Genomic DNA, 17428 nt, shown 5'->3' with positions numbered 1-17428 from the left:
TCTTGCCTCACTGTCTGGAAGTGGTTTAGAGCGGGATAAGAGTGAATAGGCTGGGGCTTAATGCAGACAAAGAAATACTGTGGGGTGGTAAACAGAGTTCTCTGGATGGAAGTTTGCCGTTCTTAGATAGGCTTGCATTCCCCTGAATGAAGTATGGAGTTGGGGAGTTTTGGACTCGGCACTAAATGGGTTAGTTCAGGTGGCAGGAGTGGCCAGCTGTTTTTTACCAATTTAGTCTGGTGTGCCAACTTTGACCCTATTTAGAGAGGAGAGACCTTGTCTTAGTGAACCATTCACAAGTGATAACCAAGCTGGACTACTGTAAAGCATTCTGTATGGGCCTGCCTTTAAAGATGGTTCAGAAACGTCAGTTTGCAGAAAATGCAACGTACTGAGTATTGGTGAGGGCTGGTTGGTCAGAATGTGGTAAACCTATGATCCAGTTCAAAGTGCTGGTATTTAATTTATGCATTTATATCCCATCTTTTTCTCCAATGAGCTCAAGGTGGTGTGCCTTGCTCTCTCCCTCGTCAATTAATCCCCACAACAACCCTATGAGGTCAGTGTCTGGCCCAAGATCACCCAGTGAACTTCATGCCCAAGTGGGGATCTGAAGTCTAGTCTCCTGGGTTCTAATCTGAGACTCGAAGCACTGCACACCACCCTGGCTCTCTTAAGGCCTTAAATGGTTTGTGGTCAGGTTACCTGAAATAATCTTCAGTATTGGACTGCTTGTATCAGGGTCTTTACTTGTGTGCCCATTTGTGAACGCAAATAAGCAGGTGGGCACAAGGGATAGGGACTTTGCGACAGTGGCCCAACACCTGTGGAACCCTGCTTCCATGGAAATACATAAACCACCTTCACTTTTTGCAGACCTTTGTTTAGTAAAGTTATTTTTACGGTGTGTTATGGTGGGAGTTTTTAAGTTTCTATTTTTATTGATACTTGTCCAAAGATATATGAAAGTTCATACCCAATACAAAGTATATTTTTATAATACACCAGAATAGAAGAAATACTTCAAAAGTCTAATCTAAAAGGAAACAGAATGACAAAGGAGAAGAAAGTAAGGGGAAAGGAGAGAGTGGTGTGTGTGTGTGAAAAAAAGGTTAAAAGACTCCCAGTGTTCTGTCCTTCATCTAAATATTGTATAGTATTCATTCATTAACATCCAACTATGCTATTTTCTGTAAGCCAATATTTTGTTAATCTTCAAATCCAGATATTACAAGTTCATTTTCTCATTCATGCAAAATATCCATAAGAAATTTCCAATCCTTAATAAATGTCAATAATGATTTTTCTCCAATTAAACACGTTAACTTTGCTATCTCAGCTATGTCCAATAATTTTACTAACCATTTCTCTATAGCAGGTAGGTCTGTATCTTTCCATCTTTGTGCATATAACAATCTTACTTCTGTAATCATATATTAGAATAGTTTTCCATAGTCCCTTTTCAGTTGTGCATCCTATTAATTAACCCTAAAAGAAAAAGTTATGGCTTCAATTGAATATTAACCTTTAAAATCTGCTGTATACAGCAGGTGTTTTATGGTTTTAAAGTTACTACTGATTATATCTTGTGAATCTACATGTTGGAAATAATCTTGAGGGGGGTTGACCTTAAAAGGCAGCCTACAAATATTTTAGAAAGGTAAGTAATCATAGTATCCTGTGTTCCCATGCTTGTCATAGAATAGGGAAATCGTCTTCTGTAGCCTGCATGGAAATGCAGGGTATTAATTGCTTAACAGGTGTGGATTGCCTTCTGCCAAACAGGCTGGTAGAGAAAGCGAAATCCATCCATTCTCTGCCAACCCACTCACGTACCTTGGTCACAGCCGACCAGGGTGGTGACTGAAGCATATGTGGCACACATTGTATAGTAAAAAGGCACAGGTGAGAGCACATAATCATGCCTGCCATATGGCAGCAATTGTGACGAATAAAATATATATGCCCTCTTCCATTGCATCATCAAGTAACCATCCTGCAGAGCTTTTCCAAGGTGAAAATATCAAAAACCCTCAGAGGCTTGTTGTGATAAATTTGTAAGGCACTTTAAGGGAAATATTGCCAATTAATATAACTCGGGGGGAGGTTCCAGATCGCCAGCTAATCAAGTTCTATGGGATCCTTTCAAGTTCTTGTGGACAAGGCACTTGAAGGTGTTTGGCCAGCTTCGTGTGCTCTTGATCCTTGCCCATTATGACTTATGAAAGCTAAACGGAGAGATTGACTTGGGGGTGGGGTGGGGGATGTCCAAGAAGATGTTAAATCTTCCCTTCTGAAGGTGTGTGAGAGATCCACCAAGGTGCATGAGAGATCATGGGCAAGGTACTGGAGATAGTGTTCAAAATTAGCCATGTACCAGGTCTGTTTTGTGACCGGGAATTGTCTGTGAGCAATTTGAGAAGTCTTGTGGCCATGTATGTGACTGAGATTCAAGGTTAAAACCGCAGGTGCTGAGGGCGTGGGAGAAGAAATGCCTCCCTGCCCAACTTCAAAGTAAAATCTCTGGCTGTTGCCTTCCAACTCCAAGTGCACTTTGCCTTGCTTCCCCTGCCCTCCCCAAAATGAGATCGCTGCTGCAAAATGAAAGCGCTGTAGATCACTGGTAGCCAGGCATGCTTGGAGTATCCTGATCACCTGAACCCATTTGAATCTGGTTTCAGTCCCAGTATTACCGTAGATTCTGGCGTGTTAGGCGACTGGGCCTATAAGATGACCCCCCAAATTGGCAGTGCCAATTTGGGGTTTCGTCTTATAAGCCCAGTCTTATACACTGGGCAAGAGGAAGCTGCCCAGTGCGGAGCCCGCCGCTCACGAGAGGAAGCCGCCTGGCGCGGCGCGGAGCCCACCGCCCGCTGCTGCATCGTCGGCAGCTTCAGCAGCCTCTGAAGCAGCAAGCAGGAGGCGGTCTCTGCGCCAGGAGGAAGCCACCTGGCACCCACTGCTGCCTCGGAGTTAGTACCCGGCGTATAAGACGACCCCCAACTTTTTAACCTCTTTTCCGGGGTTAAAAAGTCGTCTTATACGCCGGATCAATGACACAGCCAAGAGGAGTGTGAACTTGCTGATTCTTCTTTAGTTCTTGACAGCTTTCAGTATCATTGACTGGTATCCTCCTGGTGTGGCTCTGTGAGTTGGAACTTAGAGGTATGGTGTTATTGTGGTTCCCCTCCTACCTGCAGGACTGTTTCTAGAAAGTGGCATTGGGTGACTACTGCCTGACTACCTGGCACCTGCGCCATGGTTTATTGCAAGGTTCCATCTTGTCCTCATGCTTGTTAACATCTATATCGGCAATGGGAAACCTTTTTGACAGGGTGCCTGTCTGCCAAAATCCCTTTCCCCCCAATTTCAGCTGGATCTCCCTCCCATTTTCTTTTATGCCCAATCTTTCTTTGATCTTTAAAGAGAGAGGGGGAGACTCCCAAAGGCTTTTGAGAGTTTTGCAGAAGGCTTTGGGAGTCTCCCACTGCTTTTTACGATCACAGCAAGGCCCCTTTAAGATTATAATGTCAGCCTTACTACTATGAACTCCTCACTTAGGCTCCGTCACCTCTGTTTGGAGTCTCCAGACCACACAACGACTGCCACCTTTATTCCCTCAGGAGTTCTAATTCCGATAATTTTCTGCACAAGGCAGCAGTCACCACAGCTAAAGTGAAGCACCTTTAACCCATCCTTTCTGCTGCTGGGGAAGGGGGCAGAGATTTAAGGATGGAATTTACCTCGATTGGATCATTTCCCCCTGTATAGGAGTGAGATGGGATGAGGTGAGGAAGATCCAGCCTATTCAGACTTCCTCCCAAGCTCCCTTTAAAGAAGTGGGGAGGCACTGAAACAGCACTTTGAAGATAAGCATTTTAATATAATAGCTATGCCTCCAGTGGCAAAGTGCCATTTGAATCAAACTTCCTTTTCTTTAAAGGATGGGGGAGGCTGGTTCAAACAGTGCTCTGCTTCTCCTTTAAGCAGGTGTAGAAAGAGGGGGAAAGTAATGAGTGGAGATTTATTCCTGCCACCTAGACTGCTCAGCCATTGCAGCCTGTGTCACTAGCAGATGCATGGCTAGGCATGGTTTGGGAATAACAGCCTGGTGAGCCTAGTTGACCCACAGACTGAAGATTCCTCACTCTGATCTATATGAAGTATCTGAGTGAGGTCATCCAGGGATCTAGGGCACAGCATTATCAATGTGTGGATGAATCCCAGCTCTAGTTCTTCTTTTTCATCAGAATTGTTGGAGGCTGTACAGGTTAGCTTGGAGGCACTAGTGAGTTGCTTAAGAGCCGTCATGTGTCTTGGAAGTAAGTAGATGACCTGTTCTAGACAGGATTGCACTTTCCTTGAAGTAGCAGGTTTGAAGTCTGGGGATACTCTTAGAACCAGCAGCATCACTTGATGCTGAGATGGTATCAGTGGAATAGCACTTCTTTTTCCAACTGTGGAAACCTGCCAAAGCCCAGAGTACAGATAACTGTGATTGTTCCTTTTCTGTGCTGGCACTCTGGTTATGGAACTCCCCCAGGTCAGAAATGTGGTTGATGTCTACATTGGCAATAGCTGGAGATACATTTGTTCACTAAGGCATTTGGGAGTAGTTAATCAGTGTTGCTCATTTATAATTGGAGACTGCTTTCTCCTCTTTTGTACATGGCCTAACTTTTTACTGTGTGTTTTATAGTTTCAATAAATCTTAAGTTTTATAGGTGTAAACTACCCTGAGGTTATTCATGACCCAAGACAGTATAGAAATTTATTGAATGAATGAATGCCTACAAATAACGATCTTCCATTGTATTTTCTTGCTCTGTCATGTATCTCCCACCTCACCCTTTGGGTTTTCTTTTCTTTTTATATCTCTAGCTACTCTTGATTTATATGGTGCTATCGTAAGCCCAAGGGATTTTAAATTGAACTCCATAATCTGTGACAGAAGTGGAAGGCCAATCATGAGTCTGCTTAACCTGGACCGCTTTCGCTTTGAAAGGAAGTCATGTGTGGAGGAAGAGAGTGCCCCTTCCCCTGGCCTTTCTGCAGACCAGGAGGAGGCTTCTTCTACTTCTTTGGATGCAGTAGATAAGGATACCACATGTTCTCCTCCTTCAAAAGATGGTGCTGCATCTGTTGGTGAAGAAAATGACAATGTTCCTGATCACATTAGTAAACCAGCCACCCCAGCATCTGATGTGTCTGAGAAAACTGGTGAGTTCTCATATATGTGATTTATAAATGAAGGGAAAGTCTATATACAACCAGCTTGGATTTAGTCTACAGTACTCGTGCTGATAGCTTAGTGTTTGATCTTCACTCATACAGCTGAATGAAGTTTTGATAGCAATGTGGCGGCTGTATCTTGTTATATCTTTTACAACTCTAATTTCTAGAGCATTCTTTGAATTCCTCTGGTTATGTGCAGAGTATTCCTGTGGTTGACTAGACATTCAATTTCTCTGGTATCAAATATCATGTTCTCAAAAGCATTTAGGAAATCTGGGTTAATTAAGAACTTGCAAGAAAATCCCATAGGGCTTGACCCTCATAACTTAACATTCAAACTGCTTTGCCAACATTCTGATCCATTGAAGTTGTTTTGGTAGGAAAAGAAAGCAGGCAGTCCTTTGATATTTTCTACATGCAAACATAAGCATTCACTGTTGCTATTACTACTGTACAATGGCTTTTGAAAGCCATTTTTATTGGTCAGTGATAATGTCATCTCTCCCATCTCCCATTCCCTGAGCAGAGGGTACCACATTAAGAGCAATGTATGGTTGTACAGATACTTGCTTAGTCCTGTGCTAAGGAAAGAAATCTAATCAAGATGAAAAGCTTTTCTACTCCTCCCCAAAATATGAGAGAAAACTTTAGCTAGAGGTTAATATTAACATGGGATAATAAGCTGTTGCATATAACAGACAATTTTCACGTTTATAGGTAAAGTATGCACTTAAGCTGCTTTTTTAAATGCAGTAGATCTTTTTGAAAAAGGAAACTTAGAAATGGATTTAAATCTGTCTCCATAGAAACTGCACAAATAGAGATGGTGTGGCCCAGTGCCTAATCTCTCTTAGAAGAAACTGGTCTGCTAGTATATGGTAAAAAAAATACGAGGGGAGCAACAAATACAATGGGGGAAGAGAATAAAAGCCAATGAGGAGCAATATATTAAATGGTTTTATTAACTGAATTAGTTCACCACATCTATCCCTTGTAACCCTTAGCTATTATCTCTCTCCCTTCCCCCCCAAAATTGCAAAAATCTAGCTTGTAAACTCTTTTGGGGAGGGGGTGCTTTATTTATAAAGAAATAAAATGATTATTTTTTATGGATGAGTGGGAACATTTCCCCACCAAATGTAGAATGAGTTTGTTATGGGAATTACTTCAAGTGTCCATAGGTAATAATTGTATAGTCATATACATATCATTGCTTTTGCTGAGTCAGGGTGGGTTTTTTTTGCTCAATGGAAACAACTGTGTCTGCTCAACATTTGTTAGTGAGGTATCATCCAGCTTATTCCTTGGAATGAGCTGTTGTAGTAATAAGGCTTCAGAGAGCTATGACACACATTATGCAGTGACAAACCAAAGCTTTCCAGTGACTTTGTGTGGGTGATTCTGTCTCTGCTTAATAGTCTCTGCTTAATAACAAGCATTTTGCCCATGAACACATCCCCTTCTCTCACATTCATTAATGAAATGTGGAATCTTGTAACTAACTATAATTTATTGGTTTTGTTTGAACCAGGAAATTATGGTTGCTAACTTCAGGAAAAAAGCCAGAAACTTAAACTAACTTGAAGATTTTAATTTTTATTCACACATTCATATCCCACTTCTTAAAAATAATTTGTTATGGACAGCACAGGTAACGACCGATTCATGCGTGTCTGAATAAAATGCAACTGAACCTGGAAGTGACTAAAAAATGTCACTAAACACATCGCTAAAAGGGCGTGGCATGGCATAACGGGGCAGGGCGCTCTTATGCGTGCTCCGCTGACAAACGTGGGGGCTGGAAATGGAACCTCAGTGCAAAATGATCATTGACTGTGTCTAACAGGGCAGCTTAATTTGGAATGTTCACACTAAATTTAGTCTGTGGACTGTATCTCAATGATACAGCAGTATAGCTCAGTGACAAAGCAAACTCTTCTGAATGTAGAAGGTCTTGAGCTCCAGTTGCCACAACTTCACCTCAGATTGTGGGTCTTGGGGCTGGAAATACTTCTGTCTCAGTCCTTGGAAAGCTGCTGCCAGACAGAGTACGCAGTACTCTCAACCAATTATTTTAGGCTAGATAGACTATAAATAAAATGCCATGGAAGTAATGGTCCAAGTGCCATAATATCCCTGAATTTAAAGCAAACAAGCTAAGTAGAAATCAGAATGTCAGTTGTGCTATGGTGATAAGAGCAATGGAAAGTTTGTCTCTGTACTGTGGACAGATGAAGCAAATAACAATGTATGGACATGCAAAAATAGCTATGGCTTTGGGATTAAGAGCAAGCTGCAAGAATGTTTGCTTCACCCCTTGTGCTGTCTTGTGCAGCTTTATTCCCTATTCTCTATCCTGAATCAGTACGATATCTGACTGTTGCTTGACCCTGATGAGTTTAATATGTCTCTAATTAGGCTTGGTGATGGTCATATGAAGCATTAAATATTGGTGGGGGGGGGGAGCATGGGGTGGTGTCGTCTGATTACTGTAGTATCCTGGTTTTACTTTTAAACAGAGCAGGTGTGTGAGCTGCATTTTTCTAATTCAAAATCTACTGCTAAGTTGCAAGTTATTTCTTGATATTTTTTTGGGGGGGGGTCATCCCCCTACTCCAATAAATATATCTAGTACTAAGATGCTGTTACCATATGGCAGTACAACTTTACTACGGCGGTGGGGGGCATGCCACAGCACCCAGTTTCAAAGTTTACTTTTCCAGTGTCAGTCACTTGCTCGGGGTTATAAAAGCTCAAGATTTATTGAAGTTTCCATCAAACACCTCTCAAGCACTTTCAGATTATTTAAAATTTATTTCCAGTAAACTTCTGTCAGGCAGCAATCCTATTTTGCAGCTGCTGTTCTCCTGTGTGTGCTGCTGTCTTTCTCATTTTGCCTTCATGCCTCCAGGGTCAGAACGCTTTAGCCCTGAAATGGAGCCATGGATGGAACCATAATCTTTTCACTTTTGCCCCTACCTGCTTTTAGGGCTGTTAGCTGTTTCAAGCAAGAGCATAGCAGAACACAGAAGCCCCTTCTTTCCATTTGATGCCAGAAGACCTGTGCAGGCCACACTGTAGTTCTGAGCCTACATAAGGCTGTGATTTTAGCCCATGTGTGTTCACACTTTTCTCAGCAGCCATTGAGTTTGGAGACATGCTGAGTTTTAAGGATGCCACAACTTGAAACAGATCTTCAATTAACCACCCAACTATACCACCTTTAACACACACGTTTTCAAGGCAGTAGAAAAACTCATTAACTTAAATTACATAATTCTTAGACTAAATGTGCCCCCAAAGCACATTTCTAATTAATTTGGTGTAATCAGCGTGGCCACTTCTGATGATACCTCAGTCATAGTAAGACTTGTACTCTTGTTTTTCTGTAACATGTGTGTTTTTTATCCTTTAAAATGCTTTGACAGATGATTCCAGTGTTCCAGAAACCCCTGAAGCAAAAAGGACAACACAATCATCTTTTTTTAAGTGTCAGAAAGATGTTATTGAATTGTCATCAGAAAGTGAAGAAGAAGTGGCACCAAAATACTCCCGTATAAAGCAATTTGCTGCTCCCAGGAAGGATGTGATTATTATGTAAGTCTTAGTAATGCCTGTTTATTTATACATATAAATTCCCTTATTGATACTCATAAATTGATATTAAGTCCATATTTCTGATTACTACTTTCTTACAAGCAAATATTTGCCTGGGGGTGGGGGGGACGGTTCGGTATAAAAAACAATAAAGCTTGTTATCATTAACTCCATGAGAGCTCCTAAATAGGTTTCATTTCATTGCATGTTTAATTTGTATACCGCCTTTCTATATTACTATACACAAGGCAGTTTACAAGCCAAAGAAGCAACAAAATATACAAAATCTATTTTACGACTGTCTGATCCAACGCATATGTCATAATAAGAAATATGGCTTAAAATAAACAGCTTTATCAAACAGCATGAAACTATTAATCCCATGGTCATGGGTTTGAGCCCCACATTGGGCCAAAGAGTCCTGTGCCGCACAGGGTTGCACTAGATGATTCTTGAGAGCCAGATGACACTGGAGAGCCAGTGTGGTGTAGTGGTTAAGAGCAGTGGACTCGTAATCTGGTGAATCGGGTTCGCTTCCCCGCTCCTCCACATGCAGCTGCTGGGTGACCTTGGGCTAGTCACACTTCTCTCAGCCCCACTCACCTCACAGAGTGTTTGTTGTGGGGGAGGAAGGGAAAGGAGATTGTTAGCCTCTTTGAAACTCCTTAGGAAAGTGTGATATCAAATCCAAACTCTTCTTCTTGTGGTCCCTTCCGACTCTGTGATTCTATTCTATTCTATTCTATTCTATTCTATTCTATTCTATAATAAAGCAATATTCAGTATTCCATTAGAATCTAATAGTGCACAATAAAATTGACTCTCAAAATACCAGCAAATAATTAAACAGAAATTCACTCTCAACAATAACAATAAATCCTTACTAAATTATGATCAATAAAAATTACAGTACTTAAAAATACCACAATACAGTTTAAAAGAATTAAGCAACAAGGTTACATAACTTGTAAAATGATTAATCCCTCCCCACCCCACCAGCTCCTCTCTTTCTAATTGCTTTGCTGATCTTCAAGCCATGACCTGGGGGCAAGGAAGCTGTTGGACAGATGAACTTGATTGAGGATGGAGGAGGAGGGTCTTTTGCCCTTCTTCACACTTCTAGCCAGAGGAGCTGGCAGGGCACTGAGGTAGCTGTTTAAACGAGATGGAGTAGCAGGTGTTATGACTATTCACATCTCCATGCCTCTCTTGGGAGCAACCACGTATAAGGTGGCCTTACAGGTTACTATGACATTGAGAATTTTGGTGCCTTGAAACTGAAGGCCTGAGGGAAGGCAGTAGTGGGCAGGATGGATTGATAAGTAAATCAATCAATCCATCAAGGTTTTTGCCCTGTAACTCACTCCTAGGTTAGAACTATCCACTGAAGAAAATGAATGTTCATAGTAAGTCCAAAATTCATTCCATTTTCACCAAGTTTACCATTTCGTTAGCCAAAGACTGTAGGCCCAAGAACATATATTATTTGCTTATTAAATTGGTATGCCAGCATTGATCTCAGGGCAGTTCACAGCATAAAAATACAAGAAAACAAAACACATAATAAAAACATAAATAAAACAATCACCCCCTCGCACACCAGCGTAATGACAAACTGCCCACTCAAAAGGGTTGGTTGGATTGTAATATAATGATCTTAGGTACTGCTACATTACTATTTAACATATACAGTGGTACCTCGGGTATGCTTCAGGTTGCATACGCTTCAGGTTACAGACTCTGCTAACCCAGAAATATTACCTCGGGTTAAGAACTTTGCTTCAGGATGAGAACAGAAATCGTGCTCCGGCGGCGAAACGGCAGCAGCAGGAGGCCCCATTAGCTAAAGTGGTGCTTCAGGTTAAGAAAAGTTTCAGGTTAAGAACGGACTTCCGGAACAAATTAAGTTCTTAACCCGAGGTATCACTGTATTCAATAAAGTCCATAGAGTTAAAAAGAAGTGAATCTCAGTTATTGAAACAAGCATTATTTCTTTTAAAATCTCTCCTGATTATAGATGCATTCCTCCTTCAATCTGAATTTTAAATGCATCTGTTGTTTTTAACTATGAAAAATAATTCTTGGTATCATTAAATAAATTCTCAAAAAATACTTTTTTATATGATACATGGAGCATTTTTTATTGTTTCCATAGAGCTTTGTTTAATTATGTACTTACTTTTTATGATCTTTAATTACACAGCATCTTCAAGAAAAAGATATTATAAATGACAACAACTTGATAATTAGATGAGCATTTTAACATGCCCTCAGGCATTCGGTTTTATAAAAAGATTTGGAAGATAATGTATTATGAGTTAAGTTTTCAAATAAATGAATGGAGTTTTGAAACTACTTTATCTCTTGTAATTAATGCCTTTAATTCCTTTTCCCAAGGCAACGCTAAGGCAAATTAACAAGTGTTTAACACCTCTTGAAAAGGGCTGCTTCATTTCACTGTGGTCAGGTGTTGCGGTTCAGAATCAACTTCCTAGCTGAGTGTGTAAACTAGATGGTATTCGATAAGGCCTTATTTCTCTTTGTTAATAATTCTGTTATTGCTCAAGTGTACTTGAGTGACTCCTGTAAAGTATTTGCTGTGCTCATGAGATAGAGAAAACGAACTTCTCAGTCAATAACTAGGCCTTCCTAGCATGTTCAGAACCTTTTTTTGTTGAACAAAGGAACTAACCTAATCTTTGTAAATAGCCAGTCACTTATGGCCATTAAGTGGAGCCACTTACGGAAGCATTAGGTGCTTCCAGTCCACATAATTATTGTCAGCCCACAGAAGCATCTCTTTTGTTGATCAGAGTCTGCTCAGTCTATGCAGGGTAGCCAGTGTGATGCTGTTGCTCTCCCAGTTTCCATTAGCCCTGGCCAAACTTGGTCAAGGATGATGGGAATTATAGTCTATAACAACATCTGGTCAATACCACATTGGATATTCCTGTACAACCACTTTTGTGTGTGTGACAGATGCATATACATATTGTCTAGGAATTCTTGTATCAACTGTGCTGTACAACTTACGTGATTTTTAAGAGCTTCGCTGTGTACCTATGAAATCTTATAAGCTATCCACACACTCTCTTGAGTAGATGTAACCTTAAAAGTCAGTAGGGTTGGAATACAAAAACATTGGCACAGAACAATGTAGAATATAGGTAAATTAGTTTTGACAATATTTTTGAGATTTCTTAGATGCAACTCAGAATGTTCAGGGATGGGTAATGTTGCATGGGGTAACTGGCAATTTTCTTGAAAGCTACTTTGACATCAGAAAGGCATAATCTTAGAAAATTAGGTTTCACCTTCTTACAGAGAAAATGTTGCATCTGCTGCAGCAGAATACTCCAGAGAGGAATGCAGATAAATTCCCTAGACAGAAATGTAGCCTATAAACAGCTCCTGTGTTGGGTAAGTTTTTATGATAAGGCTAGAGCTAATTGCTTGCTTTCCCAAGGCTCTTGACAGGGCAGCTGGTTTTAAAAGTTAGATTCCAAAGGAGTAGCCCTATCAGTCTTTTTGCAGTAAAAAACAATGAAGAGTGTTGTGCACCTTAAAGACCAGTTTTAAGATGGTATACCCATTCAGAGATTACAGTTCACTCAATCAGATGTGTCCATGAAATCCTATGACATAATAAATTTGCTGTTATTCCTACCAGTGCTACTGTGTTTATATATTTATAGAAAATGCAATACTACGGTGCTTGACTAAAATGATGTAATTTTTTTTACCATACACGACAGCTCAGAGCCTTCAGATAGTGAAGAAGATGAAGGCAAGCCATCAAAATCTGTTAAGGAAAATGAAGAAGAGGAGGAAGAGGAGGAGGATCTGAACTATTGCAAACTCCAAACACTAAAGGAACTCTTTCCACAAAAAAGTGACCAAGAGTTATTACAAGTACAGTAATATACTTTTGAATTGTTAGCTAATTTGAAAGGAGCACCAGTCATAAAATATTGTGAAGAATGAATTACAATATTTAGTCTTAAAGCAGTGTCAGTGTGCACTTGGAAGTGAGCTACTTACTCTCACCTTCTCACTCATTCTCTCACACACTGTGACTCAGGGAGTTCTGTTTTCAAATCTTGCATTTGCTGTGAACAGAGTAGGTGATCTTGGGTAGGCAACTCTTCTATATATAGTAGCCTGAGAACTTAGTCTCTTATACTATCTACCTTTCATGAGTTCATTCGTTTTAGTATGTATACTCTTGCCATTTTGTCCTATAAAGTGTGATTCCCCCCGCCCCCAAGGGCACATAAAAATTATTAGAATAGCTTGAGTAAATGTTATTTAAGTAGAAGCTTAAAGGCTTGCTGAGGTGGTCCATGGAAAGCTCTTTGAAACTCATAGCAGCATATAATCATTAAATAGTGCCAGTGAAAGAATTGTAGAGTGGGCATGCAGAATGTAGCAGCTTCCTGAGAATCTCTGCTTTCCCTCTTAAACAAGTTTTTGACCCATTGTGACTGTCATGATGCAGTTGAAATAATGTGGGCAATGTCTCCTAACAGCTCAGAAGGCAAATGGATTTCCAGTGGACTACAGTGTATTGCATAACTCCTCTCCCTTTATCAGTAGCAAGTTTTCCCAATTTGCATAAATTCATATTTTTTGGGGTGGACAATTTGAATACAGAAGAACTTTCAAAAACCATGCATAGGATTTCACTGTAAATTCTTCAGAATATAATTGAAATTCCTCTAATTTTAATAAAGAAATGTTTGTTGACTGTTTTGTCCTTTCTCTCCTCCTCTCTCTCTAGCTGATATCATCAACTGCTACAATGGATGAAGCTATAGCTGAAGGCTTGAAGTTGAATGAGGAAGGTAAGAAGTACTGGTACTTTCTGTTAATAGTTTCCAAGCAGTTTTTTACCTTTAGCATTAGTTTTTTACCTTTAGCACTTCAGCATTGGCTGGCACAGAAAATGCTATGCAATTCCTTTTTGTTTTAACCACTCTAAATAATTTGATGTCATCTGCAAATATGGACGCCCTTAACCCTAGATTATTTATTATCAAGTTGCAAAGCACTGGTGCCCATACCATCTTTGCCCATACCCATCTTTGGGGACCTAACTGTCTAAGGCCCTTCATTGCTGATTCATAAATTCAGATATAATTCCATCTACAAAGCATTTCTATGCCTAATTTTGCATATGTTCACATGAATATTGGTTAAGTTCCATTTTGTGTACTCCATTTGCTTCATATTATCAGGATCAGTTTGAAGGCTAGGTATTGGCAAATGCAGTGGTGATCTCACTTGTGATAGCATACAGATAAGTTGGTATCATCTGTGGAAGTCAGTTCTACTGATGTTAAGGGGACTTGCAACACACTCTTGCACATATTAACTCAGAAGTAAGAATTAACTACATAGTATGGTCTTGGATTTTGGCTACAAGTTATTTCAACTGTACATCTCTTGCATGTCTCAAAATGGCATTTCTTTCCTTGTTTGTTTTTGCTCCTTGGCTTCCCCTTCCATCCAATTTTCATTTTTTTTAAAACTGAAATTTTACATCTTTTTATAGCCTCTCAAATGTATATCTTTTTTAACAGCAAACTTTTGTGAAAAACATTTCGGCTAGTCGTCCTGTGTATAAAATAATAGACATGAAGAAACATGCCTGAACATAAGGGCATGGTTCCTTTGATTCTGAGCAAGTTTTAAAAGAAGGAGGAATTTCTGAACATCTGCTATTTTTTTTTTGTCTCAGTGGGTTTGTGTGTGTGTGTTTGGTGGATGGGTGGGAGAGAAAAAACTGGCAAAATTTTATTTATTTTATTTCTTATGAACTGCCAACTCATAACAAAAATGTTAGTATACAATAAAATTTCTACATTTTTTACTGTTTGGTTAATTTGAAGTAAAAAACAGTTTTTGGTTTTGATTAAAGGGCATTTAGATTAATTGCTAAGCAACAAAGTGCTTTGATACTGGACTGCAAGAAGTTGCCAATTTTTTTAAAATCCCCTTTTTAATTTCAAAAGGCAGCTCTCGCAAAAGGAAACTTGAGGAAAGTGCCAACGATGGTACCGAAGATGAGGATGACCAAAATACGAAAAAGAAAAAGCTTGATCCTGTAAGTAGCTGGTTGTAACTTCCTTTACATACAGAACCCTAAATTAGCACTCATTGAGTAAACACCTTGTCAAGATTTTCCATGTGTGCTCAGTTCCTGAGCTAATTATTTGTAAGATGAGTCATACACTGAAATTTCTGTATTTAATGCATGACTTGGTAGCCACATGTCCGAGTTAGTCCACCGGGGGGAAATCACAGACGTTTGGGCAGCTCCAACTCCTCTAAGCCATTTTGTGTGGCCTCTTGACCGCTTTCTTTCTAAATACACAGATGAAGTTTTCAAACCTTAAGTGTGCTGAAAAAAATCTTGGTGAAGACATTAATCCATATCTGGCTACAATAAGTGCAGCTGATGAATCTGGAGGTTTAGCTGTATCTGCTACACCAGGGATAGGGAACTTTTTTTCCAGTCTGAGGACCATGTTACTTTATGGGCAGCCTGCCAGGGGCCACATTCTGGTTAATTGAGGAAAAGTGAGCAGTGCAACAAGGGGAAATTTTTAACATTTGTACAGTAGGCAATGTCCGACAAACACTCACACACTCTTCTCTATTCTCTACCTAGGCAAGTAAAAGGCATTATCAGATTTGAAGGACTTTTCCAACCACACAAACACTTGAAGGAATGTGTGAAGCAGGACTAGTCAAGGGGGGGGGGTGAGGTTGGGGCAGAGTTGTGAAGGACAGTTAGAAAGGCTTGCAGGGGGCTGCCTTTGGCCCCCAGGCCTAAGGTTTCTCACCCATGGACCACACACAATTGTGGTTCCTTCAAGTTACCTTTTTCATTCAGTGGGCAAGTGTGTTGTCTAGTTAGTGGCGTAGGGTAAGTCTAAAATAAATGAATCTTTTCTGAACTGTAGTTGCAGAGTCCTGAGAATCAATGGGAAAAGCGTGAAAATCTAGTAAGCAAACTGCACAAAGAATTTCCCAGCTTGGATAAAGAGGTATGTTACATTCAGCCAAAAATGTGTTGTATATAACCCTCATACAAAAATTAGTCCACGTTCTAGTTACTGTTATTAGCTCTCTTCCCTTTGCATAGGAATTTGGAATTGCGTAAAAGAGATTAAGTGACTTGATCATGTCAAAGTGCCTGCCAGTCAGCCAGCCGTGTACTTTTTTTTTAGGATACTCCATTCCATTCTCCCTCATCCCCAGTTTTCCATTATCCTCCCACCCTTCAGACACTCAGTGCTCATCAACCCTCCGTTAAAGCCAGTGATGGCCAAACTTGGCCCTCCAGCTGTTTTGGGACTGCAATTCCCATCATCCCTGACCACTGGTCCTGAGGGCCAAGTTTAGCCATCACTGCTTTAAGCTTTTCTAAAGTCTTGTACCTCTGCCAACATTGGGATTACCCCAAGCCTGCTAAAACCTCCTTCTTCTACATGAATGGTATCATATTGGCTACATAAGGGTAGACACTTGGAGATTGGATTTATTGTTAGTATATATAATAGCATGTGTAATAATTGAGCAATCTAGGAATAGATTAAGCAGTCAATCCACATTATGAGCTAGAATAGACAGTTACTATTACAGTAGAAGATAGTGTAAAGAAATAATGTGAGGCATTCTTGAATTTGGAGCTAGTGTACTTTTGCTAATTTTTGATCTGGAGTACTTTCAGCTTTAATTATTGGATAAAATGTAAGGGTAAGGAGCAGTTTTGCACTGGGCAGTAGTAGCTGCAGTGTATATTGTATGTTCTCATAGTTGCTGTAAATGAGAAGGTTCCTTGATTGTCTTCTTTGTTTTAATCTGCATAGATGTTTGTCTAGTTGTGATAATACATTGATATTCATAAGCTGTTAATTCTGTGACTACATAGGATTTCTATTGACTTTTTCTTAAATAGGAGCTGAGAGATGTACTTCGGGAACACAACTGGATATTTCAGGAAGCTTTCGAATCTTTAAAAGTATTCATGGAAGATCATGAGGGTAAAGAGTATTTTGTTTTCTCTCTCTCTCTCTCTCACACACACACACACCCATATAGGCTTTATCCATTCCAAGGAGTTTACATGTCCTGTTGTAAGTAATATGTGAAATATTTTTAAATGGAAAAAATGACCATGTCAGACGCTGATATAAGAATATAGCTTTTACTATCAATGATTCTGTGATGGAGTAAAAGTTGAGGAACACTAAGTGATGAAAGGCTTGAGTGACAACTGTGGAGCCATTGTAGGCAGCAGTATTGCAATGTATTTTCAATCCTGCAATCTCTTACCATTTGGTGAGAGCCTTGTGGATGCATGCCTAAGGTCTTCCTAGACCAGGCATCCCCACACTTGGCCCGCCAGATATTTTGGGGCTGCAATTCCCATCATCCCTGACCACGGGTCCTGTTAGGTAGGGATGATGGGAGTTGTAGTCCCAAAACATCTGGAGGGCCGAGTTTGGGTCCTAGACAGACTTCAGAAATTGCTGTTCCTGCTTGCAGTCTCTCACTCATGTCAAGCAACACTCTGAAATGTTCTCTG

At 40.1% G+C, this 17428-nt stretch overlaps 1 protein-coding gene across 4 annotated transcripts in view; it reads left to right on the top strand.

Annotated features, from left to right (window-relative positions):
* Window positions 1-17428, top strand: part of SMARCAD1 (SNF2 related chromatin remodeling ATPase with DExD box 1) — a 44823-nt gene that overhangs the window by 4104 nt on the left and 23291 nt on the right. For 3 of the 4 annotated variants that reach the window (XM_083571074.1, XM_083571073.1, XM_083571072.1), the window contains exons 2-8: window positions 4882-5220; window positions 8664-8832; window positions 12588-12744; window positions 13613-13676; window positions 14847-14938; window positions 15801-15884; window positions 16799-16883. In XM_083571074.1, coding sequence (XP_083427200.1) covers window positions 4968-5220; window positions 8664-8832; window positions 12588-12744; window positions 13613-13676; window positions 14847-14938; window positions 15801-15884; window positions 16799-16883 — 904 coding nt within the window. In that variant the 5' untranslated portion in view covers window positions 4882-4967. Of the gene's footprint in view, window positions 1-3768; window positions 3789-4227; window positions 4323-4881; window positions 5221-8663; window positions 8833-12587; window positions 12745-13612; window positions 13677-14846; window positions 14939-15800; window positions 15885-16798; window positions 16884-17428 lie in introns of those variants that run through there. The other variant, XM_083571071.1, reaches the window with a different exon arrangement.

This window comes from Podarcis filfolensis, assembly GCF_964270895.1.
Source record: "Podarcis filfolensis genome assembly, chromosome: 9".
Lineage (NCBI taxonomy): Eukaryota > Metazoa > Chordata > Lepidosauria > Squamata > Lacertidae > Podarcis > Podarcis filfolensis.
Note: the sequence above shows the minus strand (reverse complement) of the source record. Positions and strands in the feature narration are given on the sequence as shown.